Here is a 27,006-nt window from a genome sequence, read left to right as displayed (position 1 = left end):
AGAAGTTCCGAGAACTCTCAAAACTGCCCAGTTCTCCAATCGTAGACCTAGGGATAGACGAATTACAATCCATGATCACTCTGCATATTATAGAAGCCGCACAGAAGTCAATCCCACAGACATCAAATAAGACACAAAACAAACGTAGGCCATGGTGGAATGCGGAGTGCAAGAATGCCCGTGAGAACCAAAACAAAGCATGGTCGAAATTCCGCAGGTATCCTACAGTTAACAATTTAACAGACTTCAAGCGTGCTAAAGCAAATGGCAGGCGTATCCGACGTGCATCCAAACGGGAAAGCTGGCAGTCATTCCTCTCATCTGTAAACTCCTACACAGATACACATAAAGTGTACAACAGACTTAGAGCACTTCAAGGGCGCAGTGCTCACCCAGTGCCTCTGGTCAGCACTGCTGGTGATACACCGGAACACCAAGCAGATGCAATAGGTCAACATTTTGAATATATTTTCAGCTCAGAACATTATACAGACTCCTTCATGCGACACAAGCTAGCGGAGGAGCGGAAACCTATCCGTGATAAAAGGCCATCCACAGGAGGGTACAATAGCCCTTTCACTATGGAGGAATTGAAGGCGGCTCTGGGAACATGTGGCAACTCAGCAGCAGGCCCAGACAGGATTACTTATGGCATGCTCAAGCACATACATGAACACAACCTTATAAGCATCCTCTTTCTGTTTAATAAGATATGGTCCTTTGGGCGCCTACCCAAAGCCTGGAAAGAGGCTGTTATCATACCAATCCTCAAACAAGGAAAGGAAGCCACGCTTGCAGCAAGTTACAGGCCCATTGCCTTGACTAGTTGCTTGTGCAAGGTGTTTGAAAAAATGATAAACCGCCGCCTCGTTTATTTTCTTGAATATAACGGCCTTCTTGACCAACGTCAAGCTGGATTCAGGCCTGGTCGGTCGACAACTGACCAGCTTGTAGCATTTGAATCTTATGTCAGGGATGCCTTTATCCACAAACAACATTGTCTTTCTGTATTCTTTGACCTGGAAAAAGCTTATGACACGACCTGGCGTTATGGCATTCTCCGTGATCTGCATTCTCTTGGAGTCTCGGGAAACATGCTCAATACTATAGAAAGCTACCTCTCCGAACGCACCTTCGTGGTTCGTCTTGGAAATGCTCTATCGAAGCGGTTCATACAGGAGAATGGCGTTCCCCAAGGTGGCGTTCTCAGCTGCACGCTTTTCATAGTTAAAATGAACTCTCTAAGAAGTGTGTTGCCCAAAACTATCTCTTACTCTGTTTACGTTGACGATGTCCAGATCAGTTTCAAATCCTGCAACTTGGCCATCTGTGAACGGCAAATTCAGTTGGGGGTAAATAAACTCTCAAGCTGGGCAGACGAAAATGGGTTTAAATTCAACTGTGGCAAAACCGTCTGTTTACCTTTTTCTCAGCAGCGTGGCATTAGGCCAGACCCCAACATCACACTGAACGGGCAGACCATAGCCGTTAAACAAGATCACAAATTCCTAGGCGTTGTGGTAGATAAAAAGCTCACCTTTGTTCCACATATCAAGCAGTTGCGATTGAAATGCTTGAAAGCATTGAACTTACTAAAGATCCTTTCCCATCAGTCATTGGGTACAGACCGTGACTGTCTGCTAAACCTTCTGAATAGCGTTGTCCTATCACGTATTGACTATGGCTCGGTAGTGTACGAATCAGCATCAAAGTCTGCGCTAAAGATGCTTGACCCCGTGTACCACCTTGGGCTCCGTCTGGCCACTGGTGCTTTCAGAACTAGCCCAATAGCCAGCCTGTATGTTGAGGCGAACAGATGGTCACTAGAACGACGAAGGCAGTACACAAGCATAGTGTATGCCACTAAGGTGCTCTCTCATGCAGAGCATCCATCTGGTGAACTCTTGCAGGACACAAGCAACACCCAGTTGTTCTTGAGACGACCATCAGCAACGCCACCATATCCCGTTAGAGTCGCGTCACACATTGAAAGCCTGCAGATACCGGCCTCCAACCTCCAGGTGGTGTCCCACAAAGACGACATTGCGCCCTGGGAAATACACGCTGTTCACTGTGATATGTCATTTCTTGAGGTGGGCAAACATGGGAATCCGCTCGCAATAAATCAGCACTTTATGTACTTGCAGGCAAAATACAGGTGTGCAGAGTATTACACTGACGCCTCTAAGTCTTCAGCTGTCGCATGTGCCGCACATGGCCCTCAATTCTCCGAATCGAAAACAATGAACGAACATACAAGCATATTTACTGCAGAATGCTGTGGCATCCTCCTAGCCGTAAAGCACATCCTACAGAATAAACAACCAGCCTCCATCATATATACAGACTCCCTCAGTGCAGTGACTGCGTTGTCATCCGGTAAAAAGCATAAAAATCCAATAACTAATTTCCTTCTAAAATGTCTCATGTCGGCTCACAAATCTAAACTTAAAATCACACTGTGCTGGGTACCGGGGCACTGCAACATAGCTGGAAATGAGGTAGCTGACAGACTTGCGCAGTCAGCTGCTCTCCGTAATTCTATTGACATAGATAATATACCCTACGAGGACCTCAGGCCACAGATTAGAAACAGAATCCGTAGGCAATGGCAAGAAGAATGGGATGGAGCAACTGAAAACAAACTGCACACAATAAAGCCATTAATAGGAAGATATGCTACCGAGAAACGCGACAGACATAAAGAGGTTGCACTATGCAGGCTTAGAATAGGACACACACATGCAACACATTCACATCTGCTAAACAGTTCTCCAGCACCGCACTGTCCAAAATGTGGTGATCGACTGTCCGTCATCCATGTTCTAATCATGTGCAAGAGGCTAGAACCAGATAGGAGACGTCACTTCCCAGAACTGTACAGAAACCAAATACCTCCGCACCCGTCCTTCTTTCTCGGCGACTACCAAATGTTTTCATTAAAAAGAGTTTTTAAGTTTTTAGCGAGTGTAGGCTTCCTACGTGCGATTTCATATTTCCATTGAACTCAGCCTTGTCTCATTCCTGAGGAAATGGCTGAGATTTTTTATCTCACATGTCAGGCGCTCCGCACTCCTTGCCCTGACAAGGACTGTTGCTGAGGCTGCCTGACCTTGTAAATGTCATGCGCTTTGCCCATAATCATCAAATGTAATCATTACTCAATTATTTTAGGCCCTATACACCACTGTTTTTTATCCTTATCTTTTACTGCTTACTAACCTGAGTCGACCATCAACCTTGTGTTTGGCGCTCTTTGGCCTCAGTTGCCCTTGCGCCATAAAAATCTACCACTAACTAACTAACTACAATCATCAGCAACCATGATGAACGAAGATGTGATACCAGAAGCAATGTCATTCATGCACGCCAACAAAATTACTAGGGGTCCCTTATGCTGCACCTAAGACGGCTTGAAGGCGAAAGCCCGAGCGCCGCTAACTCAATGACACGGCGCCCACTTGTTGTTGTTGTTGTTGCCTCAAAACATGGCTCGTACCCACGAGGGGGATTGGCCACACTGGATAAAATAAAACATGCACCTAACAACGAACAAAATGGTAAAGGTGAATAATCAAAATTAAGATTTTGGTAACTCCTTAACACAGATTTTAAGATGTCCTATACATAAATTAACTAAATAAAAATTAAGAGAAAACTAACTACAAAAATAAACATAAAATGACATGTCCCACGGTCGGTGCCCTAGCAGCGTAACCTTCCGGATGCTTCAATAAATTTGTGAACAGCAGTGATCATAGAGCCCTGACTTGTGCCTAATTGACAGGCCCCAAAAGACAAAATGTTTGGCGTTGTAAGTGCCAAACCCAGATTACTGCTTGGAAATAACAGAAACATTCTACGGAGGGAGGAGAAGCGGTGGCAAGAAAGAAAGAAATGGTCAATAGTCTCCGGTTGATTACAAAACGAGCAGAGGTCAGTGATTGATAAACCGGATCTATGAAGATAAAAATTTTGGCGTGGAACTCTGCAGTGGAAAGTTGACAGCGTCACCTCACATTGGCGTGAAAGGCACTTGCTCGTGTTCCACCGAAATTTTAAATGTTGAAAATCGTCTGAAGAAAGTATGGACGAGTCATGGCAACTCAGCAGTAAAAGGCGTTTAAATCTAGCTCCTGTTATAAAAGAGAAATCAGGAAGAATATTTATGACCGGACCATTTAGTGATGTCGAAGCGAGCGAGTCAGCTGATTCATTTAAAAAGATTCCACTATGTCCGGGGACCCAGACAAAGCGGACTTCGGATAAATTTTCTGGGGCAAGAGTCGAAAATATACTCAATAGGTGTGACTGATTATTGGAAGTTAAATGTGTACAGACCGAAAGCGCATCTGTAACAACTATTACCTTAGAATTCTGTGGACCCAATTTTCGGATGGCAAGAATAACTGCCAGAAATTCTGCAAGAAATATTGGAGTGTAATCAGCGAGACGGAGAGCAAAAGACCAGTTGAGTTGATTCGAAAAGATGCCAACACCAGCCTTCTCTAAATTTTGTGATGCGTCCGTAGAAATAACCAAATGAGACGGAAATTGACTAAGATGGTCTTGAAGGAGACCTTCAAATATGCGCGCAGGAAGAAGTTTTGCGTGTTTTGGAAAAATATCATCAAAAGTTAGTTTTATCTTGAATGAATTAGATTTTGGAGAAATCAGGCGCGGTAGGCTAACTTGAAGTTTAGATAACAGCGATTGAACAAAAATAACTTGTGGCTGTCGGTAACGCCGCCATCCTGTTCTGAAAAATGATTCTGGTGAATTGATGAAAACGGGTTGCAAATTGGAAAGGGGTGTATCATAAAGCTTCAGGAAAGTCAGGACAGTAAGTTGCTTAAATCTGGAATCAAGCGGAATAATTCCAGACTCCAGATAAAGAACATTATTAGCCACAAAACTTGGCAGCCCGAGGCAGAGACGCAGCGCTTGCCTTTCCAGTAGAATTAAAGGTCTTAGCTTGTATGCTGCACATCCTGAAAAAAGAACACAACCAAATTCTAGGATGGGGCGGACGTAAAGCTTATAAATCATCAGCAACGTAGATCTACGCATCCCTGTGTTTTTATTGCTGAACCGGCGCAACAATGCCATTGCACGTTCTCCTTTATTAGCATTTGCTTCTATTTGCTGCTGCCAGTTTAGCTTACCATCATAAGTTATCCCTAAGTACTTCAAAGTTGGAACTTGCGGAATCGGCTGATTACGATAATGAAGAGAAATAGAGACATGATTTGACAATGGAAACACCAGTAGAGCGCATTTCTTTACGTTAAGCGAAAAAGACAGGCCGTCCAGCCAGGACTCGAGTTCAGACAAATAAGATTGCAAAATTTGGTATAACGTATTAATATCCCTTTCTTGCTCTTCACTCTGAAACCTAATTCTTCTTCACTCTGAAACCTATTATGCAGTAATTTTTGCAAGTGTTCTTTTATTCACCAAACTCGGAGCGTGACTCAGCAACTTTTTTGCTGAGTCATCACTCTGAATCCACAATTTACAGTCATTTTTGTAACTACGCTTCCTATTATTTACCAAACTCAGCACTTTTTTTGCTCAGTCACTCTCACTCGGGCCCTGAAATCACAAGTATATCTTTTGCAAGTCACTCCCCCACTCCAGAGCCCCTTGATTCACTCTTAATTAAACTTGATTGACTCTTGATTCACCCTATCACTGCTTCGTTCACCTTCATTCACTATATCATCCCGGTATTACTTTCATCATACTTGGTTTGCCCTATTACTCCAAATTTCCAATTTTCATCACTCTTGATTCACCCTATCACTACTTGATTCACCTTCATTCTCTTGGAAGGGGGTTTATTAACGTTGGACGTCAGGCGGAAGGATTGCACGACGGGCACAAAGACAGCCGGCGTCAACAGCTCGCGATCTGCGCTCGCACCTCTAGCCAAGACAGTGTCCCCCTGCCGCATGCGTTGCTTCATCCCCACTACAGTACCCTGGCGCGAAGGGGAGCCATCGTGGCGACTCAAGGCGACGTGAGAATAAGGGGCTCATGATATGGCTTGAGGCGGCTCACATGGACCAAGACGACGCTTGGCGGCAAGACCGGCTGAATAACATAGGTGACGGAAGATAGGCACTCGATGACGCGATAAGGGCCTTGGTACTTGGGGGCAAACTTGGGTGTCAGGCCAGGGGAATGAAACGGTATGCGGAGCCATACGAGGGAGCCGACGGCGAAAGCTTGTTCAGTCAGATTGCGGTCATGGCGATCTTTCTGGAGGGCTTGGTTGTCTGAAGTAAATGAACGGGCCAGCTGACGACACTCTTCGGCATACTGAGCCCTTTCAGAAACTAGGCTGCATTCAGAGACGTCCGGAAGATACGGCAAAATGGTGTCGAGTGTGGTGCATGGTTCGCGGCCATACAAAAGAAAGAATGGGGAAAAGCCGGTGGTCGACTGTGTCGCGGTATTATACGCGTAAGTGACGTACGGAAGAACGACATCCCAGTTAGAGTGGTCAGAATTAATGTACATGGAGAGCATGTCTCCCAGCATGCGGTTGAAACGCTCTGTTAGTCTGTTTGTTTGCGGGTGGTAGGCTGTAGATGTGCGGTAAACTGTACGGCATGAACGAAGGAGCTCCTGAAGGACATCGGATAAAAACACACGCCCTCTGTCGCTCAGTAGTTCGCGTGGGGCGCCATGGCGGAGGACAAAATGACGTAAGAGGAAGTTCGCAATGTCACGAGCACCAGCCGAAGGAAGCGCGGCTCTTTCCGCATACGTCGTTAGGTGGTCCACTGCGACGATGACCCATCTGTTACCAGCGACAGAGGATGGAAGTGAGCCATACAGACCGATTCCGACACGGTCGAAGGGGTGTGCAGGACACGGTAAAGGCTGCAGGAGTCTAGGTGAATGGGGAAATGGTTTCCGTCGTTGACACGATTGGCAAGAACTAATGTATTTGCGGACATATGTGTATAGTCCACGCCAGTAATAACGTTGGTGGAGCCGCTCATACGTTTTCAGCGCACCAGCGTGAGCATTTTGGGGGTCAGCATGAAAGTATGCGCAGACATCGAACCGCATGTGGCTAGGGATGACGAGCAGCCACTTACGGCCATCCGGTCGATAGTTGCGACGATATCATAGTTCGTCCCGTATTGCGAAATGCGTGGCTTGGCGGCGAAGTGCACGTGGGTGTGCAGAAGTTGGTGGAGCGGAAAGAACATTCAGGAAGGAGGCGATCCGGGGGTCTTTTTGCTGTTCAGATGTCATGTCTGTGGCGGTAAGAGCAGCCAAGGGAAAGGCACCAGTTGAATGCGGCTCCACAGTCGAGTTCACGGGAGATCGGGAGAGCGCATCCGCGTAAGAGTGCTTTCGCCCCGATCGGTACACCACGCGAATGTGAAATTCTTGCAGGCGAAGAGCCCAACGTCCAAGGCGACCAGAAGGATCCTTCAGGGAAGCCAACCAACACAGAGCGTGATGGTCAGTCACTACGTCGAAAGTGTGGCCGTATAGTATGGACGAAACTTGCTTATTGCCCACACACGCGCGAGACACTCTTTTTCAGTGACCGAGTAGTTGGATTCCGCCTTAATGAGGGCACGGTTAGCATAAGCTACAACATACTCGGAAACGCCTGGTTTGCGTTGCGCGAGTATACTGCACCAAGACCGACGCCGCTGGCGTCCGTGTGTACTTCGGTTGGCGCAGTCGGGTCGTAATGGCGCAGAATGGGTGGTGAGGTAAGTAGATGTCGTAATGTAGTGAAGGTGTCGTCGCAGGCGTGAGTCCAATTTGAAAGGTCACAAGGGCCTGCAAGTAGCTTCGTAAGCGGTGCCATGATGGAGGCAATTTTCCGGACAAAGCGACAAAAATACGAGCATAAGCCCACAAAGCTGCGCAGTTCTTTTACGGTAGTCGGCTTAGGAAACAACGCAACTGTGCGAAGTTTCTCAGGATCAGGAAGAATGCCGTGTTTTGAGACTACATGACCCAGTATGGTGAGCTGGCGAGCCCCGAAATGACACTTCTTCAAGTTGAGCTGAAGGCTGGCGTTGGTAAGGCATTGAAGAATCATGCGCAGGCGGGCGAGATGTGTAGTGAAATCGGGGGCGAACATGACGACGTCATCTAGGTAGCACAGACAGATCTGCCATTTTAGACCGCGTAAAATACTGTCCGTCATTCGCTCGAATGTTGCAGGCGCATTGCAAAACCAAACGGCATGACTGTGAATTCGTACAGGCCATCTGGTGTGACGAACGCGGTCTTTGGACGGTCAGAATCGGCCATCGGGACTTGCCAATAACCCGAACGCAAGTCGAGCGAACAGAAGTATTCGGCGCCTTGTAGACAATCGAGGACGCCGTCTATGCGGGGAAGAGGGTAAACATCTTTTCTAGTAATTTTGTTGAGACGCCGGTAGTCTACACAAAACCTAATGGAACCGTCTTTTTTCTTGACCAGCACAACGGGGGATGACCAAGGACTACAGGAAGGCTTGATGACTCCACGTTGAAGCATGTCGTTAACTTGCTCCGTAATTATACGACACTCCGCTGGTGATACACGGTAGGGGCGCTGGCGCAAAGGCGTGTTGGTTTCGGTGTCAATTTTGTGAACAACGGTGTTCGTTCGATCTAATGACGCTTGAGGGAAGTCAAACGAACTTCTAAATTCGTTGAGAAGCATCAGAAGCTGCGCACGTTGATCCGGAGCAAGGTTACTGTCGATGGAAGGGAAAAATACGTCCGAGGACACGTCCGAGGACGCAGGGTGAGGTGTCAGCGCGTTCAACTCCGGCTTCGAACTGGGCTCGTACGAATGAATGGGCACAATAACATTATCGTCGACTGACTGCACGTGGCCAAGCGTCTCATTACGGCGCAATCTGAGAGGGCATGAGGTAGCGTTAGAAATAAGTATTCCGGAGGCATCCTGGCGAAGTGATAGGACGGCAAATGGCACCGACGCATGGTGGCAGCGACTGAATACGTCAGACGGCGTGAAAAGGACTGTAATTTCAGTAAGGGCAGCACAGTAAACAGGAACAATGCCGGCACTGAGAGGGAGAAGGTCAGTGTCAGCAGCCACGACAAGCTTGTCAACACCAGGCCCGGGCATATGGGCAGAAGGCACATCGCCAAATACACACAGTTCTACCTGAGCGTGAGCGCAGTCTATAACGGCGTGATGGCGCGACAAAAAATCCCACCCAAGGATCACATCACGGGAGCACGAAGTCAACACAATAAACTTAATGTTGTACAGTACGTCGCCAATGACGACTTTAGCCGTGCATGCTGCAATCGGATGGATTCTCTGTGCGCTTGCAGTACTCAGGGAAAACGCTGTAGGTGGCGTTGTCACTTTACGAAGAGAGCGGCAAAGTTTCTGACTACTTACGGATATTGTGGCACCAGTATCAACGAGCACAAGAGTTCGAACACCTTCAACAAAAACTTCGACAACATTGGTGGGGGACAAGCGAGGACTTACACAGGTCGGCGACGACGTAGCTCGTGCGTCCGGAGCTGCGGCAGTTAAGCGCGAGACACACGGTGCGATTTTGCGTGCGATCCGTCGTACCACGCGTCGGAGTCCGACTTGCCGCATACGACGATTCGGGACACATGGTACGAACGACGTGCGATGCGTAGCTCCGCCCACATCCGGCGGCCCTGCATGGACGCTCGGAATACTGCGGAACTTGGCAAAGTGAAAACAAACGTATTTGCACAGTTCTCTAGTTTCGCACAAACGATCACAATAAAAACGCGTCTGTGCGAGCAGCGTAGACGTGTTTCCGCAAAGCCGCGTCCGCAGTGTGGGCTCCGTCGACAGCCGCCGATGGCTAGGAGCTGCCAGGCCTAGCTCGCTGGGCCGTCGAATCCGAGACCGGTGTCGCTTGCGACACGACCGCTTGTAGCTCGTAATAAACCTCCTACGTCGGTCAGCACAACGTGCACACAGTTATGTCGCGCTTAAATTGCGATACATTTGATTTTATCGGCGCGGACGAAAGCCAACGATCATGCCAGGCGAGCTTGCGATCGCTATGAGACGGTATATAGGCCTAGCTCGCTGGCCGTCGGATCCGGGGTCGACAGCCCTTGCGATCCGTCCGCAGCTCGTTATAAAGCGCCCATATTCGTCCACACAATCAACGTCTGAACATTTATGTCGCTCAAAAGTGGCAATACAATTAGTTTTCCCGACGCCGTTGGTAGCGATGACAAAACATGCCAGTCAGGCGAGCCGCTTCGCATAGACGACTGTTGCGGCGTCTGCGCTGACCGCTTCCGAATCGATACCACGTCAATGATTTACTACTTAGCGCAACGTTTTATAACATACACAACTTTGAGTTCACTTCATTCTATAGGTTATTTCGTGTCAGAAACAAAGTGTACCCGATTTTTGTGACGCCGTCAGCGGCAAAGAGGCCAGCGCCTCGACCAGGAAGAAAAAAAAAAAAAAAAAAACATCACCGGGACGATCGGAGCGCTTGCTCGCCGGCGCCGCCCCGCCGGCTTTACCACGTCACCATGACGTACACGCTGGCGGCGCTGTCATTGGCCGCGGCCGTCTGACCGATCGCACAGTCGTATGACTATATCCAGCAGGTTGGTCGCATGCGGCGGCGGCGGTCCGCCGCCGCCTGCAGGAGAATATGTTGAAAACTTGTTGAGTGCGGCGGCCGATGCGGCGCGTCGTACGACGAATCGCACGCAAAATCGCATCGTGTGTCTCGCCCTTTAGTCTTCCGTCTCAGCGGCGGGTCGGCGACGCATAGGTGACAAAGAACGGCGGCGTGGTGAGGGTGATCGACGGGAAGCAAAAGGTGGAAAGTTGGAGGCAGGCTGGGGGTCGCGTGCGTATACCTCAGGTGGCACGTCTTGTGGAGCGTAGTACCGGGGCCGGAAAGAACAGTCGCGGTATCTTGGTGCAACTGAAGCGCCTACGACAGAAGCGCGCAACGTGACCGGGAATTCCGCAAGAGTAACATATCGGTCGATTGACGATGTGCTCCTGCGCACCAGGGAATGGCGCCGGTGGTCGGAGAGGTTGAGGGGTCAACGCTGGCGGTCGACGTGGAGGCTTTGCAGTGGCAGCCGCATAAGTGAGTGGTGCGGCAACAGGTGTCGGCAGCGCGGCGGACGGCAGCACCTCGGAGACTTGCTCGTGAATAACTGGTCGGAGAGACGGTGCGAGATTGTGCGTAGGCACTTCTGGGGCGGCAAATACGACATGCACGAAAGCTGCCGTGCTACTTCCTCACGCATATATTATTTGATTTGCGACGGTAGCGTCTCGTGGTCTCCAGCGATGGTTAAGGCGGTGAGGGAATCGTCTGTTGTCGGCCGCTGAACTAAGACGCGTTGCTTACGGAGCTCGTCAAAGCTCTGGCACAAGGTCGTAAGCTCAGCTACGGTGCGTGGGTCCTGTGCCAGCAGCATTTGAAAGGCATCGTCGTCAATGCCGTTCAAGATGTGTTTAATCTTGTCTTGCTCGGGCATGGACGGATTGAGGCGCTTGCACAAGTCTATAAGACGTCTTCGATGTAGCTAGTAAAATTTTCGCCTTGCTGCTGCGCACCTCCGCGGAGGCGCTGCTCGGCGCGGAGCTTGAGCACGGCAGGGTGGTCGAACACGTCTGCGAAGCGTCTCTTGAACGCACTCCATGTAGCGAGGTCGGCCTCATGGTTGTGGTACCACAGGCTTGTGACGTCTTTGAGATAGAATGACACATTCTGTAATTTCGACGGGTCGTCCCACTTATTGTGGCGGCTCACCTTTTCAAACGTCGCCAGCCAATGTTCCACATCCTGGTCATCTGTACCACTAAAGAAGGGAGGGTCGCGTAGGCGCAGCGGGGCGGGTACGAAGACCTGCGGAGATTGGGCGGCGGCGTCTTGGGTAGTTTCGTCAGGCATTGTCGGGGCAGGTGGTCGTGTCCGACTTCGGACTTCGAGGGCGGAAGACCGAGCACCCCCACCCCTTTGGAAGGGGGTTTGTTAACGTTGGACGTCAGGCGGAAGGGTTGCACGACGGACACAAAGACAGTCTCAGCCGGCGTCAACAGCTCGCGATCTGCGCTCGCACCTCTAGCCAAGACAGTGTCCCCCTGCCGCATGCATTGCTTCATCCCCACTACACTCTCTTAATTCACTTCATTACCTTAGCTCACTCTATCTCATCATTACCTTTCGTTTGACTATTATCACCCAACTAAACCCCTTTAATTCACCATCAATTCACTCTTACTTCACCTCATTCACCTAGCTGTATACCAATTTTTTATCATAATCATTACCATCATAATCATACTTACACCCATTACTATGATTATTTCTCGGTTCTTCGCCACTTTTCGGGTTTTTCGACTAATTTTACCGCTTTGTCATGCTAATTATCATAATTAATTTAACGACTATCATAATATTTTATTGATATTTATATTGGTTGTTTGGTAAGAACTTTATTGATTGTCCTGCAGAGCTTTCGCCGACGGCGCCTTAGGTCTCCCACGTGGGCGGTGGTGAGGCAACACATCGATAGTTATATTCCTCATGTAATTACCCATCGATTGATGTATATTGCCATTGGGTTTGTAATGATCTTATTGAGTTATCATTTCTTACATATTTCTACCGATCTTTTGTCCAATTTTTGGCTCCACTTTTTCAAGGTCGCCTCAAAACGAGAGATTTAAGCTTTCAACTTAATAAAAGTGGGCCCAGAACGAATTCATGGGGCTCACCAGAGGTGACAGGATTATGAGCAGAGGAACAGCCATTCAGCCAGAAATTTGTGTAGAGCCATGACATCCCGCTGTCCAATTGATAATTTTTTATTCAATTTATATTTTCGTAATTTCAACATCAAGAGATTATGAGCACCAAAGTCAAAGCTTCCCTACATTATATGAATATGTGGTCAGTAATTTAGTTCCTATCGATTGCTTAGGCCAAGTCAGGTGTAAATTCAAACCATTGCGTCGTACAACAAAAATCATTCCGATATATCCGTGCTGACTAGGATGAAGTAGGTTATCGTGTTCATGATGAGACATGATTCAGCTATAGATCACTTGTTTTATGACATTACAGGTACTGCTGGTTAACGACACGGGTTTTTAGTATTCAACTCTGTTTCTCTGCCAAATTTTATGTACTGGTACTATGCGTGCCAGTTTCAAATCGCAAGGCAGAGAATAATCATTTAGCGACTTTCGGAATAAGAGAAAAAATAAAACACGTGCATAAAAAACTAAGCAGTTGATAGGAAGTGGTGCCAGGATATCATTTGGAGCACTTGCTTTCGTCGGTTTCACACTTTCTAATAATTGCCGGACACCGTGACAGACGTAACCTCTCACAACACGGTCAACATGGACCGGAAAATTTTTGGTGATTTTTCTTCGACTAGAATGAAATACTGACGAAAAGTATTTAACGAATATTTCAACTTTACTTACGTCATCATCAACAACTTGATTAGAGTATTGCAGAGAGAGAACAGATCTGTCGCCTTTTTCATTATACTTACTGTGCTTCCAAACATCTTTGTGGCCCTCGACTATCCTCTTACCTAGGTTCGTAAAGCGCGATTTCTTTGCCAATTCTGTTAAGTGCTTGAAGTGGCATTTTAGTTCCATTAGTTGTGTCAAGTGATCATGCGACTTTCTAGTTTTAAACTCCCGATATACTCTCCTAATCTTCCGCTGTGAAGTACACATTTGACTGTTAAACCATGGCTCATCTTTCGTGCGTTTGGACGACGCAGCTCGAAGAGGCACGAACTCACCTCGCAGTTAAAACAAGTTTTCTTTAAATGCATTCCATAATTGTTCAATGCTCCAATCATCCACAAATGTGTTAAAGTTGGGCAATACGACTTAAATGCCAGATTGACTGCAATATCTTCATTGTTGTACACGTACATAGTCCTGACATCTTCCTCATGTGTATGTTATCATCATCATCATCTTCACACTTTTACCTATCCTCCTCTTCGCCTGTATATGTGATCATCATCATCGCGTATATGCTGCGCTGGTTCGCTGACGAGCTCCAGGACCTAATAAACGTCGTCCCAACGGAGACGTCGTAATAGTTATAGTGGGATTATTTTTTTGCCACGGATACATGTCAAACAGTCAGGTCGCCTACAATAATAATGCGATCACTCACATCAGGTAACAAAGACGCGTTGGGTAGAATACTCGGTTGTATCAGACAGCAATAAAACAAGCGCGTCACATGCGTCGTCATTACGCGATGCATCTCTAACAAACTGATGTAATATGTTTTCGTTCACAAAATGAAAGAAAGCTGCATGTGTGCTGCCGGTGACACTATTTATAGGTGTACTGCACACCACTCTATGTCAGAGAGATTAAAAGCGCCCCGTAATAAAACGTTATCCCTCGGACTCGCCCCAAGAAAAGAAATCAGTTTAGAAAACTGCCGACAGGACTCGCCGGGAGGTTGGTAGTATGATACTTTGCCATTGTCCTTCGCAATTTGTAGAAAATACATTCACAACTCATATTGAAATCAACCAGACGAACGCATGCTAATGCGGGAAATTCGAGAATAAAAACGCTCCTCCCCTTGAGCCCCGGTCGCGCCGAAACAGTCTTAGCAACCAGCAAAAAATTCGCTATCGGGGACCGCAGAACCAAGCCACAATTGCGTTCAGAAAATAGTTGACGGTTGAAAAGTAATAATAAGTACATGGAAATCTTTTACCTTATTTGTTAAGCTCCAGCAATTAACAACTAGAAGAATGAGCTCTTCCGTCAGCGCACTCACCAGTGGAGGGAAAGTCACTACAGGGTTACCTCACCAGTTATGCTTTCAACCTCGTAGCGCCCGTCACCCAGATAGAATGTAGCAAACAAGCTCGATCGATATTGGCTGCGAAGCTTCCGACGAAAATCGGTCCAGAACCAATTTCCACCGACATAAGCTAGGTGTGGTTATGGAAGCTGCTATTGAAGCGCGACTATGGGAGGAGAAAACAAATATAACAAAAAAAAACACGTTTTTCAATGAAACGAGACACAGTTTGATTTCATTCAACAAAAATAAAATTTCTAATCAGTGGTATGTGCAGTCACCCACAATATTTTACGAGACACGAGATCTCAGAGAAAGCTGAATATCTACACAGCCTCACAACGGAGCCTGGTGTTCGTATTTACATCCTCTACCAGTATATGTGAACAACATTGTGATGTTCAATTTTACTTACTGCTGTTGCAGGCTGCTCGGAAATTGAGCTTTGTCTGAGAAGATCACGTGGTCCGTAAGCTTTCGTGGTTGACTTTACGTGTGGCAAGGAAAGAAACGCCAACTCCTCTTTCCGTTATCATTAACAAATACTTATTTTTCAACGCCCGCCGTAAAAGCGGGCCTGTACGCTATCGATCGCAATACAATGCAGCTCCTGAAGCCTGCAGGAAGGCGCGCTCCTAAAATTTACCTGCTACTTTACGCCCCCTCTCACACGTTGTGTCGTTTCTTTTGTCCCAAGTTGTCTGAATTCTAGTAGCGTGGTGTTTGCGAAGTGTGCTTCAATGTTGTTCAACGTGTTCAGTCAAACGTAGTGAGTTACGACTGCCAGATCACTTCCGCTGCCTTCGTGTGCTGCGCTTGCCGATGGGCTTGGCTTCAGGCGATGTTACCAGCGCTCAACACCCAGCGCTTTCGTCGGCCGCAAAGTAACGATGGGTGTGATTTTCACACTCGTACGGCTGAGGTTTTTTGCTGTATCGATTTTCGCGCTAATGTTCGAAACGCCCATTCAGTCGAATTGCGGGGCATTTGAAAATGCAGTTCTAATGGCAGGCCATCAAAACAAATTTCGCGCCTTTGACAACAAAGCACGTCACTTCTGTTTTTGACAAATATGGCGTCACACTTTTTTTTCACCGGACGTGTTCGCCCGTCGTACAGATGACACTAAGCCCCATGAAGCGCCGCGGAACTGCCATGTTTTGAGCGTATAGGCTTCTATGGAAGGTTCACTAGCAGTTAAATTTACCTTGCATAAAATTTCAAAACTTGTTTCACGCCATCCTTCTTATTTCGTTTCACACACTCCCATAATTTATATCTGCTTAAACGGACAGGAGGAGGAGGAATGAACGTTTATTGTTAGAAACAGCGAGAAAGTGTTCTTTCTTCGCCCTAGGTGGGTGGCTCTCTCAGACCAGAAAGCCGTTGGCTAATTCCAACTCTGATTTTTCGGGGGCGCACTGGAGACCGCATCTTGAGAGGTACTGTTCTATCTGAGGGTAGTTTGCTGTCGGCCGGTTGTCGATGCTTTTGTCCATAACGTTATATCGTCCGCGTATATTGCATGGCTGAAACGTTCGATGTCATCGAGTTGTTGCGGGAGCTTAATCATAGCGAGGTTGAACAACAAAGGTGAAATGACTGAACCTTGTGGAGTGCCTTTGTTGGGCATTTCGAATTTGTCGCGTCGGATGTTGCCTATGCCCACCGTAGCCATGCTATCCTTGAGAAAGTCGTGTACGTATTAGTAGGTCCGGATTCCACAGTTTGTGTCTTGGAGATTCTGGAGGATTGCATCATGCTTCACATTATCGAAGACTCCTTTTACATCTATTGCTAAAATAGAGAACCTTTTGTGGCGTTCTAGGTAGTCCAGGAGGCATTCGTTGAGCTCTAAGAGCATATCTTGTACTTAGAGAAGCTGTCGGAAGCCAAACATTGTGTCAGGCATGAGTCCTGAGTCTTCGAGGTATGTGGTGAGGCGATCGTGAACCATGTGTTCAAGAAGCATTCCAGCGTAGGAAGTCAGGAAGATGAGCCGTAGGTTGCTGATTTGTAGTGGCTTGTTGGGTTTCGGAATCATAATGACTTCTGCGTGCTTCCATTCTGCTTGGAGCTTATCTTCTTCCCAGTAGTTATTCATGTAATCGAGCAGTCCATTTAGGGCCTTGTCTGGGAGGTTTCGTAGGATCCTTTTGGTCACCTTGTCATTTCCTGGCGACGTGTTACTTGTCAATTTGGCAAAAGCGGCGTGGAGTTCAGGAAGCGTAAAAGGGCTGTCGATGATCAGGTTTGGTTCGCCTTTGTACGGTCGGGGATCAGAGACCTTGGGGGCATTGTCTCCAACAAGTTTACGCGTGATTTCTTCGAAAATTTGTTTCTCAGTTCCTGGATGGGAGTGAATGATTTTCTTGAGGTCATGTCTTTGTTTGGTCTTGGTTTTTGGGGTAGCTAGAAGGACTCGCAGTATATGCCAGGTCTTCTTTGTGCTGAGTGTGCCTTGAAGTTGGTCGCAAAGCTTATGCCAGTTCTGACTGCTGAGTTTATCTCCGTATTCTTCCGCTTGCTTTGTTATGTGAGCGATCTGTTTCTGCAGTTTGCGATTATGTTTCATCTTTTTCCACCGCCTCAGTAGGCCTCTTCTGGCATCCCAAAGATGTAGGAGATGAGAGTCTACGGCCGGTGTGTCCATTGTGAGTTGGGTGACTTTAGTGTGCTTCTCCGCCGTCTTTACCACTTCGGTGAGCCACTCTTCAATATTTTTGCTGTTTTCTTCTATGTCATGCTCTCTAAAGGCCTTCCAGTCCGTCAGCCTTGCCGTTCCGGTTCTGCTCGGCTTCTTATGGTGCAGGATTTCAAGCTGAAGGATGTGCTGATAACTGCCGAGATTTTCTTCCAGTCAGGCCCATTCGGCCTTGGAGATACCTATTGTAAAGGTTAGGTTGGGATTTGTATCCCTGCATACAGTGTTGCCTATACGAGTCGTTAGTTTAGGATCATTCTAGAGGGTGACGTGATTCTGTTGTGTCGAATCATGCACTCGCGCTACTTTCTTGGTCGTGTATTAGTAACCCCATGCTGTGTGTGTGTGTGGGGGGGGGGGCATTAAAATACACCATAATTGCAAATTTATGGCCTTTAGAAAGCCTTCTGGCTTCCGTGATGAACTTTAGAAAGTTGGATAACGGATCCCCGGGTGGACTTCATTGGAAGTTGTGGGAATCTCTTGGGATTACTCGCCATCTTGATCAATATCGTTGTTGTCGCCCCAGGCCATGGATTCCGATCTGGCTGCATTACGGAGGTCTTTACGTGCTTTCTTGCGAGCCGTGTTGGTGTTTTTGGGTAGCTTTTTGCTGTGGCTTTCGTTACGTGGTTCTGCTTGGCATAGGACATGAAGTTGCTGAGGTCTTGGACGGTAGCATGGATAGGGGTAAGGTGAGCGGTGATGTGTTGCTGGAGCTGTTGTGTTATTTCCTTCGCAAAAGTGGTCATGGCCTCCTGTATCTGCTTCCGGACCTCCATTGTTAGAATTTCCTTGATTCGTTCTTCCGTAAGGGGCGGTGGGATGTTGGGCATTCCTTGAGATTTCGAGGCTTAATTGGCGGTGTCTTGTTCTTCTTACCTTTGTATGAGCTTGTCAATGAGGGCTTGTTGATTTTGGAGTTGTGCTCGCAGATCTCGTTCGGTTTCCGTGGGTTCTTGTGCTCGCGTGTTTCCCCCTGCAGCGTCTGCATACGTGACTCGCTTTTGTGGGTTGCGGGTACGTGATCCGGACCGTGATCTTGACCGGGTTCTTTCGTCTGCTTGACCGCCTGTTGATTTGGAGTAACTTCTAGATCTTCGTGGACTCTGTAGTGAGGTACTGCTTGATTCGGATAGTGCCGGAAAGTCGGAGTCGGAAGTTGAGTTCCATCTGGCTTGCTGCTCTAGGTTCTTGTTTTCTCAATGCAGTCTGATCTTTTACGGTGGTGTATTTGGTTTGAGTTTATGTCGGCACTCCTTTCCTGCTGTCTCATGGGGTTGTTGACAGATTTTACAGCTGGATTGGCAGTCATGATCTTCCTGTCAATTTTCCATCCCGCATATATAGCAGAAGTTTATAAGCGGTTTCGTACAGATATCTTGCCGGTGCCCTAGTTCCCTGCGGGCTCTGCTGTATTGCACGGATTTCCTGTATGGTTTGCAGCGGTAGTCACAGCCTTTATATATGATGTTGTATGGGACGTGTGGTCCGTCGAAGTAGATGAGTGCTGTTGACGATCTTCCCAGCATGCGTGCTGCGAGCACCGTGTACCTTGCGGATGCTCGTAGCCCTTAAAGTAATTCTTCTTCGCTCGTTCCTGGCGGGATGTTGTAGATTACGCCCTTGCCGATGCCCTCTGGTGTCTTGACATTTGCTTTCACTTCGTAAATGGATCCTCCAAGCTGGATGTTGGTGATCTTGAGGAGCATGTCGTACGCTATGTCTTTGTTTGGTGTACTTGCGATGATTATATTCTCGACATGTTGCACTTGAATCCGGATGTTGTCATAGAAGTCTTTTTGGGACAACTTGCTAGCTCGGCCGATGGCATGTGTCACTGCCACCAATGTCCATTTGGAGAGTTGTAATCCCGCCTTTGGTCTGTAGATGATCTTCGTGTCGTCCACTGGCAAAGGTGGAAGTCTCGGTTTCCTGTAATGTGGCATGTTTCCCGCAAAAGGTTTTGTTGCTCCGGCTTGCTGCGTTCGTTGTTGGTCTGCTTCCTCGGCTGTGGGTTTTATATGCACCTGAGTCGTCTTTCCTCTCCTCTTCAATGTGTGCCATTTTTCCTGGATGTTTATCGCCTTCCCGCTGTTCTCGTCATACGTCCGCTCCACTTCCAGTTGTAGCTGCTCTTGTATCGTCTGCACATGCATTTGAACGCTGTTATTTTCCTGGTTCAGTTCCCGTGCAGTTCTTGCTGTGTCAGATGTGTCAGTCACTGATACTTAGCGGCAGCGCCGAGTCGCTCTCGAAGAGAGCGAGCGGCGGCTCACGAGCGCTCACGAGCCACGGGTCACGCGGGTTCGGCTGACCACTTACTTTTGTAGGGTTAGCTCCGTTAGCGTGGCGTGAAACCTTCAAACGGCAAAAAAATGACGGTAATTCAATGTACCGCTCATAAACTTGATATCTTCTGGTTCCACTTCCCTTGCCGATTCCGTCGATACCACAGTTTCAATGAATAAAAGCAGGTATCCGGAAAATTGCCCAAAAAGCAGGAGCCCATGCGAAGTGCGCCGGCACTGCTTATACCCCTCGCGGCAGTCCTTACACGGACAGTGCGCGAAAAATTTTCCGATATTATGTATTCACTTCTTTTAGTTTATTTATTTTTATATTTATTTACTGTACCTCAAAGGCACCTAAGGAGGAGCCTTTGTGGGGTGGGCTGTTTCCGTACATTAGTTGTTCATTGATGCGCTTGAAGTGGGTTGGGTTTGATTGAAGCACAGCGTTGGCGGGAAGTTTGTTCCAGTCCTTGGATGTCTGGATGAAGAATAAGGAAGCATGGGAAACAGTACGGGCTTGAGGTGGGTACATGGTCTTGTCGGGGTTAGTGCGGCTTGAGTGGCGGTAGGCTGGTAGAATGATACCCGTTCGAGGTGATGTGTGAGATAATTTGTGGAAAAGAGAAAGACGGTCGACTTGGTGTTGTGATGCAAGGCTGGGGAAGTTGGCTTGCGATTTACGTTTCGATGAGCTAGAGGTGTATGAAGAGCCAGCAAAAAATTAATCGTACTGCGTGGCTCAACACAGATTCAAGCATGTTAATATGGTTGTGCTGGAAAGGATCAAGAAGTGCGCCTACGTATTGGAGTTCAGGCCTGACTAGGAAGCAGTAAGTTAGACGTCTGACAGAGGGGGGCGCTAGTCGGATATTATTAAGCAGGAAACGAGTAACGCGATTAGCCTATGTGCGGGGACCAAGATAGATCAGCGGACAGTACTTAAAGGTACTGTCTTCACAAAACCAAGCTTCGGTGAGTCGGAGGTAAGAGTGAAGAGACGGAACATCACTTTTATATAGTTAGTAGCGTGGTATAACCCGTAGCTGTATGCAAATAGCCAGATCGTCGAAGATATGTTAGTTGGGAGATCGTTCAGATAGATAAAAATAGGGGGCCGAGAACTGTCCCCTGAGGAAGACCGGATATTACGGGTGAGTGGGAAAAAGAAGGCGTATTGGCGTAGACGAACCGTGGCTGAAGGTTTAGGTGTGAAAGTTTTGCGCTTTTGTCAAGACCTGCTGACTTAGCTTAAAGAATCAAATCTGAAAATCGTAAGACGTGTTTTGTTTGCGTGATACGCCCATATTTTGTGGGCGCGCGTAATGTTCAGGGTAGCAAGATCAAGGGCGCTATAACGTAAAATGATTCCAAACTGTTTTGATTCCAATTTCTGCATAGAGATTCCATGATAGCTCAAAACATTTTCGGGCCACTCCCAACTTCGCCTGTCTGTCAAGCAACGTCACGAAAGCCGCGCGATAGCTCCCCATCTGATATAACGTGTTCACACTGATTATGCATGATTAAACCGCACAAAAGAAACAATCATTCCTGATTCGACACCTTTTCACCATTAGCTCTCTGCTATCGGTCCAAGGTTTTCTGGCTACGCCCTCTTCGCCTGTCTGTCACGCAACCTCACAAAACCGCGAAAGCTCACCACGTCAAAGTGACGTATACGCGAAAAAAATGCATTAATATGCCGAACAAAACTGAAAATTTTTCTGAATAGCCACAGACTGCCCCGTTCCGAAAGGAATAGAAGATGGCTGCCCGCCGATCACTCAGGCCCTCGCTACTCGCACCTGCCGGTGAGAATGTATTTATTGGTGCACGAAAAACTTTTTTGCGTGGCAGTAAAACGTTATCGAGCCCTTTCGGCATGCATACGACATCGCTCTGCCAACTCTTCCTTGCTGAGGATCCGTTTTAGCGGCATTTTTATCATTCCGTGGCACGCCGCCGCCATTTTCGACCAACCACCACAAGCTAAGTAAGGCGAAGCGGACGAATCGGAGAAGCCGGCACCACCCTCTTCATGCGGTTATCTATTTTCACTGTGCTGGCTCGGCCCCATCGAAACCCTCTCGACTAGAGCATGCTCCTCGCCTCTGGTCAGCTAATTAGATAAGAAAAACCACTGAGTGCAGACTATGTTATGGGTTTTTAAAACGAACAAATGTGACCTCCTATAAACGAGGTTAGTTTGTCATTAAGTTGTTCAGAGAACGCTGCGGGCCACCACCCGATGCTTGCGTCGGTGGTTACGTAAATTTCACGTCAGGAGTTTGGAATCAAAACAGTTTGGAATCATTTTACGTTATAGCGCCCCAAGTTTCGTTCTGCAGAAGTAAGCAATCAGTTCTTCTGACTGAGCTGCAGTTTCGCCAGCTCCCGAATGATCTAGAGCGTAAAAAATTTATTTAATCCGTCTTTCCCGGTATCCAAGATCACCAGCTTCCCGATGACAGTAGACATTGCACTAAGGTCTTGATGCTGTTGTTCTTTAATATTATCTATTGCTGTACGCATGTCATCAATTTTCGGGACTTCTTTTTCTAACGACACAAGGCGCGCTTTCAGTTCTGCTATGCCGGTAGTGTAGTCTTTGTAGTCTTTTGTTATTATCTTAAATTGCAGATAGCTTAGAGACAATGGCTGCTTTCTTTCCTTCTAACAACTGCTGGATCTGCCCTTCGGATAGTCCCAGGTTCACATCGATGTCCTCGCCACACAATAACAAATTAACTATATAAAAATCTGCGCCACCTCGAGACAACAAAATGCTGACTGCGAATCACTCAGCGTGACATATATCGATCACGATATTTCAATGCCAAGAAAACAAAATAGTTAGCCTTTTGCTGCTTACGCAGATTGGTTTCTTGCACAATGTTTCTAAATATTGCTATGTTGTTGTGCAAGTTCCGGCTAAGTATTTTGTTTTCTTGGCATTGAAATATCGTGATCGATATATGTCACGCTGAGTGATTCGCAGTCAGCATTTTGTTGTCTCGAGGTGGCGCAGATTTTTATATAGTTATTTTGTTATTGTGTGGCGAGGACATCGATGTGAACGATTATTGGAGTTTTTTGGCGCTATAACATGGAACACTGTGCCTGTGGAAGTAAAAGTAACCAGAAACTTTGATCTTGCATGTAAACGCTTCTTCTTGTCTAGACAATCGGAATAACACCTCCTTTACAAATTAATACTTGTTCATGTATGCAATGTTATTATTAACTAAGAAAATATGTACGTAGTTGACCTATATGCTATTTCTGTATTGGACCAGGTACTAGCCACATAGACTATTGGTCCAACTATTTTTGTATAAATTATTTGTATTGTATAAATAAAGCTCATTCTGATTGATTGATTGATTGATTGAATGAATGTATGAATGAATGAATGAATGAATGAATAATAAATAAATAAATAAATAAATAAATAAATAAATAAATAAATAAATAAATAAATAAATAAATAAATGGCGTTACAAAGGCTCAAATGGATGGGTCAACATCGGCGCGCATGAGCGCGTGCAGATCTTGAAAACTTTCGTTTTTCGAAGCATGTTTTGGAGCCGTCGTTTCAAACACCGTCCAGACCCGGCTGCTGGTGACCAACCAGGGTTACCTCCTGAAGCACGTCGACCAGTTGTACCTGATGCATGGAAAGACGGGCGTGTCATACAGCCGCCATTCAGAGCTACTGAAAGATCCAAGGGCACCGGCTACCCTAACGCTCGGAACGCCAGGCACTGCACTGCTGGAACAGGAGAAAACGTGAGTCAGAGGAAGTACCTACATGATTAATCAAATATGCGAGACTTGATCACAACGGTACCGCATTACTAAGTTGCATTTCGCAGCTGGTGCCCCATCCGTAGAGAGCTAGAACAGCACTGAAGAGGCTGGGAACAGGCACACATTCCCTACATGATTATTCAAAGAAACGTTATCCACCGTGTCATCTCGAGCCAAAAGTTGAAAATACCGGCTACGCCGACCAAAGGGTCTAACGAAAAAAAAAGAGTGTCTTATGACCCCCGCGTGGCAGCCTTGTTCACAAATTTCTGAAGACATTTTTTTCATGCATCGCACTGGTCCCAACGTTAATCTCATGCATGTTTGTGCACTACACCGCTCGCAAGCTATGCCGAAATGAAAACACCAAATTAGGCGCTTGCACCGTGATACGTCTACGCAGCGATGTGAACAAGACGGGGCACTGTCTGGTGCTTGTCGAGGAAAGAATTGTGATGTCAGGTGTATGTACAGAGAAGTTGCGACATGCATTAAACGCATTTAACAATTCAATACAGTGGCACATGCCCATACTGGAGTACAGTGTACTAGAGGGGGGCAGTGGGCTTACTCTCTGGCGGAGGCTATGCGATGCGGCGGCTCCACGAATGTCGCAAATATGAGCTTCTCCGATAGCCCGAGCGGCGGCTCTGGCGTCGGTTTCAATGGAACGTGGGTGCGACGGCGCAGCTGCCTAGTGCCCGCCCAGTGCCCGATCATATTAGCTGGAGTTGATGAGCTGCGTTGTTTTTACTGCGGACGTCGTCGCGTGGGTATTTTTTTTCTTCAGTGTTTTTTTTTCGCACATAGCCTGCAAGAGATTAGTATATGCCTTGCAGTAACTGAGCCATGCCGCGGCATCGACAAAACCACTGTTACGCGCCTGGGTGCCAAACAGGCTATGCTTATGTGAAGGATGGGCCGAAGTTGTCCTTGTTTGGCGTCCCGAAGGATAAAAATAGGAGGAAAGAGTGGGAAAAGAACCTCCCCTGGACGACACGAGCGCACTATGCGAGCTCCATTTCGAGCCACGTGTTGTGCTCAACTCCAACGCAGTTCCTGATCACTGTGAATTGTTTTTCTTTTTATGGTCTAGTTAGGTCAGTTAGCGAAGGAAACTGCGAGGAAGGTACACTGGCCTCCTTACTGGAAGTTGACTCTCTCGAAGCATCAGGTGACAGAAATGAGTGCAGTCAAACTGCTGCTAACGTTACTGCCACAGAGGCCACACAAACGTGGTAAGCAGATAAGCAACAGCCCTGTTAACTTCATTTTGCGTACCCTTATATAACTGTACATAAGCATAGGCCGGAGACTTTGTCAAGTGAACTAGTTTTCACTTTTTGTTCAGGCCTCCCTCCATTTCTTTATGGAAAAAACAAACCTGATTTGATTTAACAAATGTGTGCCGGCGTAATGATGCATGGTTAATAATAAACGCAGAAGGTTACTGTGAAGCATGGAACAACTAAAGTGGAGCAATGAAATATTTAAGCCATATATACATATTCATTTTGGCTAAGCAAAGGCACAAACCTGGTTAGCATGCCTGATTTTTTTTTCTTTTTGAGCCCAGCTGGGAAGTATGCACGCACTGTTTTCTGTCTGACAAAATTTTACATTAGGTCGACATGGCATGAAACCGTTTTCAAATTTTTTATTGCGATAGCAATTATATGGACACTTCAACCGGATTTCTGCCGTCGGCTTCGCCGTCGTCGTCGCCGTCGTCGTCGCCGTCGTCGTCAGGTTCCCTACAGATAAAATCTTCGCCGCGCGCCGTATGCCCGAGCGGAAGCGTGCGGGGACGCGCGCTATCACGGAGAGCGAACGCACTCAATCTCCCACGCGCAAGCAAGGAAGCGGGAAGCCAGCGCGGGAGGGAGCTGGGGAGGGGGGGGGGGCACTTTTACTCTGCCAGCAACCGCGCTCGTCGCTCGCTCGCACCGTCGCTTATCTCCACACGGCTCTGACCTTTATGCGCCTTGCATTCGCCGCTCAGTTTCCGTTGAAGCGATATACCGCACGTACCTTCGCCCGCTGCTTGCTGCCAGCGTTTTGACAGTCGTTGTCAGCAGTCATTCAGTGTGATCTATTCATGTTTGTTTGTGCGTGCTCACACCACGCTTGTTCATTCAGTTAGTAATAGTCGGGCCACATTTTCCAACGCACGCTACACATGCAATGCTGCCCGGATCGGCAGTGCAGCGCTACAGGTGTGTCCCTTCGCACGCGCTGCCCACGGGAAGCGCTTCTCATGAACACCACCGTTTCACAGGCGCCTTCTCGTGGTCATCGAGTCTCTCTTCATGTCGGTCTACTTACGGCGCAGCACACCTGCTTACTTAATCAGCTCATGTTTACAACAATTCATATTGCTACCAAAGCCGCCCACCTTACTTCGTATGGCATTGCTGTGTTGCTATCGCATTCATTGCTTCGCCCTTAGGGCGAAACTCTGACATTTTTTTACGATTGCCCGATAATTCGAAAAATTCGAAGGCCCCTTCCGCATAAGCAACATCCGTCAGCGACGAGCTCTTTGCACAAAAGGTCTAAGAGTTAGAATAGGCAGCAAATTGCCCAAGAGTTGCCGTCGTCCTTTTCCACAAGGTGCTGTTATGGCAAATATCATGTGGCCTAAACAAATATAGTGCTTGCTGAAGATATGTAAAGACTGTCAACTATGCCAAAATTAAAAACAAATAAGAGTGTGAACTGCTTCGAACTGAAACCGACAGAAACGCAAGGAAAATCAAAGCTTCTGCAAGCAAAGCTTCCATTGAAGTTGCCAGTGGCGCCACCTCTTGGATGCGACGCTGACTGCGTCAGAGGAGCGGCTGAGTAAGCCCACTGCTCCCTTCTAGTACACTGTCACTGGAGTACTGGTCAAGAATAGGCGCACACCTATTGGCACACCTAGTGGCACCTAGTGGCACACCTAGTGGCACACCTAATGGCACACTAGTGACACACCTAGTGGCAAATTGTATAAACTCTGTTGTACACTAATCAGCTATAGAAAAGTTGTCTACAGCTCTCTGTGTGATTGATTCTTCTAAAATTTGTGCACAGAAATGAGCGCGAGCTTTAATGATCAGCCCTACAATCTGAAAGGCAAAATATTTGTCTAAGTGTCAAATCTTTCGACACTTTTATTCATCGAGAGAATTCAACCAACGTCGTTTATTTGCAGCACAGAAGCCTACGACGCCAAGGAAGACCAATCTAAAGGAAAAATTATCAAGGATGAGAAGAATGTTTCGACAAAGGTAGGAGCTTTCGGATAGTATTCACAGAAACCCAGCTCTTCCTGTCACAGCAGCTGTTTTAAAATTAACGCAAATGAA

At 47.2% G+C, this 27,006-nt stretch overlaps 1 protein-coding gene across 5 annotated transcripts in view; it reads left to right on the top strand.

Moving 5' to 3' along the window:
* LOC119431857 (ATP-binding cassette sub-family C member 2-like) overlaps positions 1-27,006 on the top strand; it is a 1,116,245-nt gene that overhangs the window by 152,833 nt on the left and 936,406 nt on the right. For 4 of the 5 annotated variants that reach the window (XM_049657185.1, XM_049657184.1, XM_049657186.1 and 1 more), the window contains exons 17-18: positions 23,457-23,635; positions 26,853-26,928. The exons of the other annotated variant lie outside the window; for it this stretch is intronic. In XM_049657185.1, coding sequence (XP_049513142.1) covers positions 23,457-23,635; positions 26,853-26,928 — 255 coding nt within the window. The remainder of the gene's footprint in view (positions 1-23,456; positions 23,636-26,852; positions 26,929-27,006) is intronic. 5 annotated transcript variants of the gene reach the window in all.

The sequence above is a fragment of the Dermacentor silvarum genome, chromosome 10, assembly GCF_013339745.2.
Source record: "Dermacentor silvarum isolate Dsil-2018 chromosome 10, BIME_Dsil_1.4, whole genome shotgun sequence".
In the NCBI taxonomy this organism is placed as follows: Eukaryota; Metazoa; Arthropoda; class Arachnida; order Ixodida; family Ixodidae; genus Dermacentor; species Dermacentor silvarum.
Note: the sequence above shows the minus strand (reverse complement) of the source record. Positions and strands in the feature narration are given on the sequence as shown.